The sequence below is a fragment of the Cornus florida genome, unplaced genomic scaffold, assembly GCF_030987335.1.
Source record: "Cornus florida cultivar Cherokee Brave unplaced genomic scaffold, ASM3098733v1 CherokeeBrave_3.0.0_Hap2_Chr06, whole genome shotgun sequence".
In the NCBI taxonomy this organism is placed as follows: domain Eukaryota; kingdom Viridiplantae; phylum Streptophyta; class Magnoliopsida; order Cornales; family Cornaceae; genus Cornus; species Cornus florida.
Genome location: NW_026775576.1, coordinates 25,220,472 through 25,230,637, shown reverse-complemented (window position 1 = coordinate 25,230,637; position 10,166 = coordinate 25,220,472). Strand labels below are relative to the sequence as shown.

Here is a 10,166-nt window from a genome sequence, read left to right as displayed (position 1 = left end):
CAAATATACATCTAAAATATATATATATATATATATATATATATATATATTTATTTATTTATTTATTTATTTAGTTTACATATATATAGATTAGTTTTTATTTTTAAGCCATGCATAACCAAACGATATAATGGGAATGGTCATTCCATTCTCATTCTATTCTCATTTGATTCTCTGGTTCATTCCATTCCTGCATACCAAACTAGCCCAGTGGAATGAATTTTCACTCCAATGAAATGGTTATTCTCACTTTAAATTGCATACCAAACAAATAAATGGCTTCCATTCCATTCCTTCCTCCGCACCAAACGTAGCATACAATCTCAGGGAGCACTCATAAGTATAAAACTTGCATGGTGAGCAACGGAAACGATAAAAGAGCTGTAGTCTACTTGTTTTGCAAAAGAAAACATCCTTCAAGAACACGATAAAAGCAACATGTTTCAGATAAAAGTTTTGCAAATAGTCCCTAGCATAAGTCTATCTAGTAAAATACAACCATTATGATAAAAGTTGAGACTTTCATCACCATCAGTACATACAAGTACAGAACAATCAGCATACAAGTTAACTAGTGCTCCAACAGCTACTTATATCCAGCAGTCAACTAACATTAGAATCCAAAACGGAGCACATCAAAATAAGCCACTTACCATGGGGCGGCAGCTAGGCCTTCAAAATCAAGCTTCACGCTCTTAATGTCTTCAGTAATGTCTTCCACCCTTGATTGCAAAGAGGCAATCTCAGAATCCTTAATCTCATTCAATGGCACAACCAATGCACGTTTTTCTTGTAACTCCCTAATCTGCTTATCAATTTCATCGATCTCTTCATCAATTTTGCTTTTCTGATGACTATGCTCCATAATCCGAGTTTTGAGTTCTGTTGTCTACTCTTGAAGTTGTTCCTGCTTATCTTTTAACAATAGCAACCCAGTTAAACGATCTCTTACCATCTTCACATCAAATCCATGACTTTCCAAGTCAAGAAGACTGTCCAGACTATCCTCAATGACGCTTCTAGGATCATCAAAATGCAAATCAAAGGTTTTCTTTACCACACTGGAAAAGGTTACCATACTAACTATAGCTAAACCTTCACGAGAACTCTGTTTACAACTATCTAGAGGACGGAAATGTGGCTTTTGCGGCATCGCTCGGAACACTTCCATAGTTTCAATTGTTTCCCAAAGTGGAAAGGTCTTCACAAAAGGCAAGCTTCGACTTTCATCTGGCACATTGTCACCATTGGCATCAACTGCAGGAGACTGGATTGCAATTTCTCTGTCTCTCTTGATTGCCTCAGTATGTTGGACAGTCCTAGCAGTGGAAACTCCTAAACAGAAAACAGATGTTATCATAAAAGTTAAAATATAAGGAATACAATAAACAAGTCGGACTAGCTTACTTGAACCATCAACTGCTGGAGAGTGCATTCCTTCAAACCACATAGATAGAGGTTGATCATCGGACATGCTGCTGGGTAATTTATCAATGGCCATTTCAACTCCCTCTGTTACAAAATCTGTTCCAAAATCTTCAGTTGTTTTTTCCCCTCTGGAATCGTCTTGAGAATCTAAAAAAAATGAAAATACACAAACCTATTAATTGGAGAGAGAAAAAAAATGCTGGATTCATTCACTTTAATCTAAAGAATATTAGGGGAGGTAAGGTTCTGTTCATCTCCAACATAAGCAGAAGATGCTTCATCGCAGTTGCAATTAAAGCTGGCACTACTTTTGCAGAAAGATAATATCATAAAAGCAAAAACTTTTGATTGCCACCAAAACATGGAAGAGATGACAAATTGGAACCTTTTAAAAGGTTTTGGTTGGTTTTCTGTTAGAAAGATTCCAAAATCTTTATTTTATTTCATTTATTTATTTATTTTAAGTTAAAGATTTCTGCCTTTTGAAGGTAAATATAAAAAAATATAATGATGCACTATGAAGGAAAAACTATGAAACAATTTCATGACTGGAAAGCCCATATTACCCTAGGCGAATGTACAACTTGTACCACATAAAGTCAATGTCATGAAAAGGAAAATAGAAAACTAAATTATGCACAGTAGAGGTTGAGATGATATCTTCACTGGAAGGTGTGGTTAGGATGGTATCTTCACTTGAAGGCATTTGATACTCTCTATGCAAATGCATCACTTGACCACATGAAGTAAAAGCCTACCTTGAAATGGAGATTCAATATTTACGCCAGCTCTTCTTCTTCTACTCCTCATTGACGAGTACTTCTCACGTTGCCTACTTGACTCTTGCACAACTTTTTCACTTGATAGTTTATCTTTTCTTGCAGGGGGAGTTTTCATTTTATTGGTTTTTTGCTTCATGAGACCATCTGGAAGCTTCTTATCATCCCCAACAAGCTTCAGATATTCATTACCGAGAAGTGAGCCCTTTATCCTAGCAGACCGCACCGCCGTGATTGCGGCCAATTCTACTTCACTTGTTATGCAATCTTTCACAACCATCTCGTTTGTAGCAACCATGTCTCCACTTTGCTCCTTACCTATAAGCATTCACACATTTATGCCACTAAAAATTTTAATATTTCGACAATGATTATAACCTAAAGGTATTACAATTTACCTGCAACCGAAGCTTCGGGGCTTTTGGCCCGTAATTTAGGTGGCCTTCCCCTCCTTTGCTCTCTCCACCTTCTTCTAACCGATTAATTTCCTGCACAAAGAACAACCTTCAAGTAGGTGTTGTAGACAAAGAACAGTACATCAATCAATGGGGGGAGGGGGGGGATAATGAACTTACAATAGATATATCCATAGAAGGTCAAATTAGTTATGCAGCTATGCCCCCTACCATCTAATCTATTACAAGTTACTACCTACGTCCCATATTAAATGTCCACCTTTCCATTTTTGGCTGTCCCATTGGAAAAGTAATAGTACTATTACTTGTAACATTACTAATTTAACCTTTTGGCATTGAATTTTTAAAACGTAAACCATCACATCCTGTTGACCCATTATGGACATTTGGTAATTTATTCACTACCAATACAATAAAAAAATATTAAAACCCACCCTCTTAAAAAATAAGATTCCCGAAAAGGGAAGTTTAATTTGGGACGGAGTGAGTACATGCTAAAAATAGTAACTTTCCTGAATTCATCAGTTTCTTTTGGTAGATTCACAGCACAAAGAGGAGCTACATTATTCTATTCTTCAAATACAGATTTTCTTTTCCATGAAAGTATCCTCATTATTGCTCACCTTGATCTTGTGTTTTGTTGAATCATTTTAATTGCTCCTTTTGATCTCTCAAGAGCTTCAAAGATTCCTTACTAGGAAAGTGATGAGATTTTCTGGCTTGTAAGCCCCTCAATCCGTTACACTCTAATCATATGATGACAGGAAGGTCAGTCTCTTTCGTTATACACTCTTTTTCGACAAATTCTTTAGACATAACTGACCCCGTATTGCCCTTATTACCTGCAAATCATGCTCTGTGAGTGTGCATAAGAAAACCAAAAGGGGAGTGAGAGAGAGAGAGAGAGAGAATGCAAATTGAAGTGTACATACCTCCTGCAGAAGATTGTGAGCTTTTAACTTGTGATTTTACTGATCTCTTCCTTTTCACAGGAGTGGGTGTGTGATTATCTAGTTCGCCAACTTTTAGTTGTTTATTTTGCTGCATGGGTTCAAAACAGCACATTCGAGGAGCCAGCTCGCTCCATGTGGGAGCCGGCTCTGTCCATGAGGGAGTTGGCTCCCTCCTTTAGAGAGCCAGTTCTCTCTCCTCGAGAGCTGTAACTTCAACTCTGTTCATCTTCTTTGCCTCCGGCGAAGTTCAGAGACTTTGTATTTTTTTATTAATATTCTTAGAGTTCAATCTCTATCCCAAATTAATTATAAGAAATTATCATGCATCAACGACATGAATTAAACACAAGTTTATAATCAACGAAAACCAGATTTAATTAAGAATTAATTGAATTTCCATATAAGCACACATTAATGACAACAAATAAAGCAATTAAATAATTAAACAAAATAACTACACAAATAAACACATAAATCAATTAAATAATTAAATAAAGAAAACAAATATGTAAATAATTCAATTAATCAAATAAAAATGCAATAAAACCATTAATTAAAATGCCGAGACTATCCTTTTCAGATTAGGGGTATTATAGTATGTGTATACACGGTATGTACCTTGCATATGACATGGCTGTAGAGACAACCCAATCTTTTCTCACTGATCTTAATTTTTTTTTTTTTTAGTCGTTAGCATAGCTATAGGTTAGGGCGAATAAAGAAATGGCCCAAGTATATAACAAGTAGTTGTAATAAAGAAAAGGAGTGTATGTGTCCTTTTAAAAGTAGTGATTGTGAGCTATATAGATATATCCATAGAAGGTCAAATTAGTTATGCAGCTATGCCCCCTACCATCTAATCTATTACAAGTTACTACCTACGTCCCATATTAAATGTCCAACTTTCCATTTTTGGTTGTCCCATTTGAAATAGTACTATTACTTGTAATATTACTAATTTAACCTTCTGGCATTGAATTTTTAAAAAGTAAACCATCACATCCTGTTGACCCATTATGGACATTTGGTAATTTATTCACTACCAATACAATAAAAAAATATTAAAACCCACCCTCTTAAAAAATAAGATTCCCGAAAAGGGAAGTTTAATTTGGGACGGAGTGAGCATATGTTAAAAATAGTAACTTCCCTGAATTCATCAGTTTCTTTTGGTAGATTCATAGCACAAAGAGGAGCTACATTATTATATTCTTCAAATACAGATTTTCTTTTCCATGAAAGTATCCTCATTATTGCTCACCTTGATCTTGTGTCTTGTTGAATCATTTAATTGCTCCTTTTGATCTCTCAAGAGCTTCAAAGATTCCTCACTAGGAAAGTGATGAGATTTTCTGGCTTGTAAGCCCCTCAATCCGTTACACTCTAATCCTATGATGACAGGAAGGTCAGTCTCTTTCGTTATACACTCTTTTTTGACAAATTCTTTAGACATAACTGACCCCTTCTTGCCCTTATTACCTACAAATCATGCTCTGTGAGTGTGCATAAGAAAACCAAAAGGGGAGTGAGAGAGAGAGAGAGAGAGAGAATGCAAATTGAAGTGTACATACCTCCTGCAGAAGATTGTGAGCTTTTAACTTGTGATTTTACTGATCTCTTCCTTTTCACAGGAGTGGGTGTGTGATTATCCAGTTCGCCAACTTTTAGTTGTTTATTTTGCTGCATGGGTTCAAAACAGCACATCCGAGGAGCCAGCTCCCTCCATGTGGGAGCCAGCTCTGTCCATGAGGGAGCTCCCTCCTTTAGAGAGCCAGTTCTCTCTCCTCGAGAGCTGTAACTTCAACTCTGTTCATCTTCTTCGCCTCCGGCGAAGTTCAGAGACTTTGTATTGTTTTATTAATATTCTTAGAGTTCAATCTCTATCCCAAATTAATTATAAGAAATTATCATGCATCAACGACATGAATTAAATACAAGTTTATAATCAACGAAAACCAGATTTAATTAAGAATTAATTTAATTTCCATATAAGCACACATTAAGGACAACAAATAAAGCAATTAAATAATTAAACAAAACAACTACACAAATAAACACATAAATCAATTAAATAATTAAACAAAGAAAACAAATATGCAAATAATTCAATTAATCAAATAAAAATGCAATAAAACCATTAATTAAAATGCCGAGACTATCCTTTTCATATTAGGGGTATTATAGTATATGTATACACGGTATGTACCTTGCATATGACATGGATGTAGAGACAACCCAATCTTTTCTCACTGATCTTAATTTTTTTTTTAGTCGTTAGCATAGCTATAGGTTAGGGCGAATAAAGAAATGGCCCAAGTATACAACAAGTAGTTATAATAAAGAAAAGGAGTGTATGTGTCCTTTTAAATGTAGTGATTGTGAGCTATATAGTATGAAAGTGAATATGACTTGGTGTTTGATGAGATAAACTATGATATTATATTGCTTCCTAATTTCATATGGAAAGTTGTAGATGGAAGGTTATAAGGTTCAATACTTTGAAAGAAGGCAGTCTTATTGACTCGAGGGGACAACTCTAAGATTGGCTCGCTCGCGGTCATTTCGATGGCCATTAAGTTGTTACTTCGCAGGTCGAGATCCAAATTGGGGTATGTAGAGGCTCAAATGAGCTCGAGGGACGTATGACCCTTGAGATCGTCATGCAGCGATGAGTCAAAAAATAATAATAATAATAACAATGAAATGAACAGTGTAGAGTGACATCACCAAAAATTTAAAATGCGAGGTGGCAACGATGGTGTGCGAGCCAGTAAAAGATGCGATATCTACGTGGCGACAACAATGTGCAGGCCCGTGAAAGGGTTGGAGTGCATCGACGGGGTATGCGTGCTTAGAATTGATGGGCTCTGTCGTCAACGAGGGGTAGCCCAAAAATTGAAGGCATCATTGACAAGTCGAGTCCCAAAAATCAACGGGTCAATGGTCGAGGTCGTCAATCCAAATGGGTACAACTCGCCGGAGATTGATGTGCCTTTCTAAAAAATATGTTGAGGGCGTGTGCAGCAAATGCAGAATTCAATGTCATGGACAGTATAGACTTCTGGGTATACAAAACAATGGGATGTTTTGATTGATGTTTGATGAAGCACCGCCAGGGAAGGATAGAGGAAGATGCATAGTCAAGGTTGGTTGTGAGAATCGACCAAATTGGTGGTCTGAAATCAACAACTTCTGTTGACAAGAATGGTTGAATGAAATCGACGGGTTGTCGGCGTTCGGGTCGGTAGAATAAAAAAAAGATAGGCAGCGACATTCTAGCGCGAATTCGAGGGGCATCGCCATCAACGGGCCTGAAATCGACAGGTTGTCGAAAAATGGACGGGCCGTGAACACTACATGAAATCGGCTGGCATCGTCAACAGACGGTTTGCAAGAAATCGATGGGCCGCGTCTATTAAAATGGTTGCATGAAACGAGGGTCGCCCAGCGCCGTTCATGGTTAAACAAAACGGTGCCCGGTAGTCTGATGGCGATGGCAAAGTGTTTTGATGACAAGACTACGTTGCTCGAGGCGACCGTTGCAGGAAATCAACTGGCGTTGTTGACACGGTTGGAACAACGGTTGCACGACGGGGTCGGTGTTTAGAAGAAATGATAGCATGAGATCGACGGGTTGAGGGAGCGGCTTATTAGTAGACAAATTGGCAGCAAAAATCAAACAAAGCTCAAGGGATGTAATAATAAAAAGGTGGCAGCTGTTATCGGGTAGACTTGAGTATTTGTTAATGAAATAAGCATATTCGTATGTGTTGATTCGTAGAAGCGGGAAGCTTTGGTTCGAAAAGGAAAATACAAGGGAAAATTTGTTGATCTAAAAAGAAAATAATGTATCATATACTATAGTATAATTTATTTAAATATTATTTGTAAATATAATATTTATTATAATAATCTATATATATATATTTATATAGTTTAATATCAAGAAAATAAAACTATAAAAGAACCTGATAAAGTCGAGGCTAGAATTTAATTCTATAGCCTTATACGCCCCGCTACGGTGTTAACGGACTCTTCGGCGTCTATCTCCCAGGATACAACGATTTTTCTTCCTTTGGTAGTAGCACTTCAAACCAATGGAATAGGCGAACCGGCTCGGTGTAGTACTCTCTGATGAACTCAGACTCGGAGACCAGGATTGAACCCTAACTCGGAGACCAAGATTGAACCTAAACTTGGAAACCAAGGTTCGAACCCAATCCAAACCAGTTTAGGTTGAACCCAAACCAGTGGCTGAACCGAACAAAGAAGAATTAGAAGAAGAAATTCAGAAGAAGAGAAGAGATTTCTGAAATTGGTGTGAATTGAAATGAACCCAATGATGGGTATTTATAGGCTTGTTGGTGCCTATTCTGAATGGGTGCACCCATAGTCCGAATGGGTGCAACCATTGTTGACCAATCAGAATTAAAAAACTGTTGGTGGTTTTTAATTTGTAAAGGGTGCAACTCTTGGTTCAAAATTTAAAACTGAATCCTTTTAATTCTGATCCAGCCAGCCCTTTAATTTCGTCCAGTCCAGCAAGCAAATAATCCAACTCGGCCATTAATTCAGCCCAGTAAACAGGCCCATTTTGATAAGTCCAGCAACAAAATAAAATTACAACCACACAGGCCCATCCCAACTTTGGGTAAAAAGTTAAACCCATTTCACAATCAAGCCCCGCCCTAGCCCGGACCGGACCGGGCGGGCGGCGCTCGCGTGTGGTAGTTGGTTCGGATCCAGGCTAGCCTAGGTCCTCCCCCTCTTAAAAACTTGGGTGCCCTTGGGCCCAAACCCAAATCCCATACTAGACATATATATACTCAAGGTTGCTTTGCTACTTTTTCGATGTGGGACAAGCATTTCCCACTTTATTCACACCCATTTAGGCTTTATAAATCACTTACTTTGGAGCCAATTTCTCATTCACCCGGAAACGGATTTGAGAAAATAAATATACCACGTTCATCTCCTCGCAGAGAGGAACGCGCTCATCAATAGATTCGCAAAAAATTCTTAGCAGAATCTTTTTAAAAATCCTTCCAAAGTTTGTGTTTTCTAATGCCGTTTCCAACAATCCCCCACATGAATGAAAATTTTCGCAGATTACAAAAGGAGATGATACAGACACTATAGAGAGTACTATTGGAAAGTTACTGCATCGGGATAGGTAGCTTTTGGCCTTGAACCTTCCCTAGTGTATTACTATCGGATTTACTAGCTAACCAGTGAACATTATGTCTTGAACTGTTCAGCCATTGATGTAAACCAAGACAATAGCAAACACACAATTCCTTCCCACACAAAGTCGGTTCTCACGGTTGTGTTCATATGGCCCTGAACAACGCCTGGTATTTCATGAGCGCTCCAGAAAACTTAGCCTTAGAAGTTCTCATAGAAGCGGCCCCACTTCACACTCATATAGGTGACTTCTTATTAAGAGTATCCTACCATACCCCACTTGAATTTTCAAGGTATAAGAGTCATTAAAAGCATAGCTTATCCTATTCATCGCTGTAGGTAACACTGTCTCATCATAGAAATGGGTAGAAGATTGAATCTTCCCAGTGCTTCTGGTGAGCCATTCAGTATTTCTGTTGTCCCTTTGAACCTAGATCTTGGGATCTCCAGTCAACTAGGTTGGGTTTCCATTAAGATGACTCGTTAGCTTTCGGCTTTAATCCCATTCCCCTCGATGAACTATATACTTGCTCTCTTGTCAAACCTTTTGTAAACGGATCCGCTAAATTATCTTTTGATCTGATATAATCTATTGAGATTATCCCACTTGAGAGCAATTGTCTAACGGTATTATGTCGTCGACGTATATGTCGAGACTTACCGTTGTACATATTACTTTGTGCCCTTCCAATTGCTGATTGACTATCACAATGTATACATATAGCGGGCACCGGTTTAGGCCAATTTGGAATATCTTCTAAGAAATTACGAAGCCACTCAGCTTCTTCACCTGCTTTATCCAAAGCAATAAATTTAGATTCCATAGTGGATCTGGCAATACAAGTTTGTTTTGAAGATTTCCAAGATATGGCACCTCCTCCAATAGTAAAGACATAGCCACTTGTGGATTTAGAATCCTTAGTATCTGATATCCAATTAGCATCACTATATCCTTCAAGTACTGCTGGATATCTAGAATAATGTAATCCATAACTTATAGTATATTTTAAATACCTTAGAACCCTAATTATTGCAGTCCAATGGTTCTTTCCTGGATTACTAGTATATCTACTCAATTTATTAACTGAGTATGCTATGTCTGGGCGTGTGCAATTCGTCAAATACATTAAGCTTCCTATAATGCGAGAATACTCAAGTTGTGATATGCTAGGACCAGTATTTTTCGATAAATGAATATTTACATCAACGGGAGTCTTTACAAGACTACTATCCCCTTTATTAAACTTTTCTAATATTTTCTCAATATAGTGAGATTGAGATAATACTAGACCATCTGATGTTCTAGAAATCTTAATTCCTAGTATGACATCTGCTATGCCTAAATCTTTCATATCAAAATTTTTGGTCAACATCTTTTTAGTAGTTTTGATTATAACATCATTACT

At 37.4% G+C, this 10,166-nt stretch overlaps 1 protein-coding gene and 1 long non-coding RNA gene across 2 annotated transcripts; both read right to left on the bottom strand.

The window, feature by feature from the left end:
* Nucleotides 1–428: 428 nt before the first annotated feature.
* On the bottom strand, nt 429–2,656 carry LOC132311215 (DUF724 domain-containing protein 6-like). The gene is made up of 4 exons (XM_059809037.1): nt 2,606–2,656; nt 2,187–2,525; nt 1,408–1,575; nt 429–1,335 (listed from the first exon to the last, which is right to left on the bottom strand). The coding sequence occupies exons 2-4, from the start codon at nt 2,503–2,505 to the stop codon at nt 890–892; spliced, it is 933 nt and encodes a 310-aa protein (XP_059665020.1). The 5' UTR covers nt 2,506–2,525; nt 2,606–2,656; the 3' UTR covers nt 429–889.
* A 4-nt stretch (nt 2,657–2,660) lies between these two features.
* On the bottom strand, nt 2,661–5,250 carry LOC132311216 (uncharacterized). The gene is made up of 3 exons (XR_009482880.1): nt 5,148–5,250; nt 4,838–5,055; nt 2,661–2,695 (listed from the first exon to the last, which is right to left on the bottom strand). It is a non-coding gene; the product is annotated as an uncharacterized LOC132311216 (long non-coding RNA).
* Nucleotides 5,251–10,166: the final 4,916 nt, after the last annotated feature.

Excerpts from the sequence above, each read along its gene's own strand:
- LOC132311215 (XM_059809037.1), bottom strand. The coding sequence starts at position 2,505 with ATGGTTGCTACAAACGAGATGGTTGTGAAAGATTGCATAACAAGTGAA. Across the intron at positions 1,576-2,186 it reads TATTGAATCTCCATTTCAAG|ATTCTCAAGACGATTCCAGA; the intron begins GTAGGCTTTTAC and ends CATTTTTTTTAG. Across the intron at positions 1,336-1,407 it reads TCCAGCAGTTGATGGTTCAA|GAGTTTCCACTGCTAGGACT; the intron begins GTAAGCTAGTCC and ends TTTTCTGTTTAG.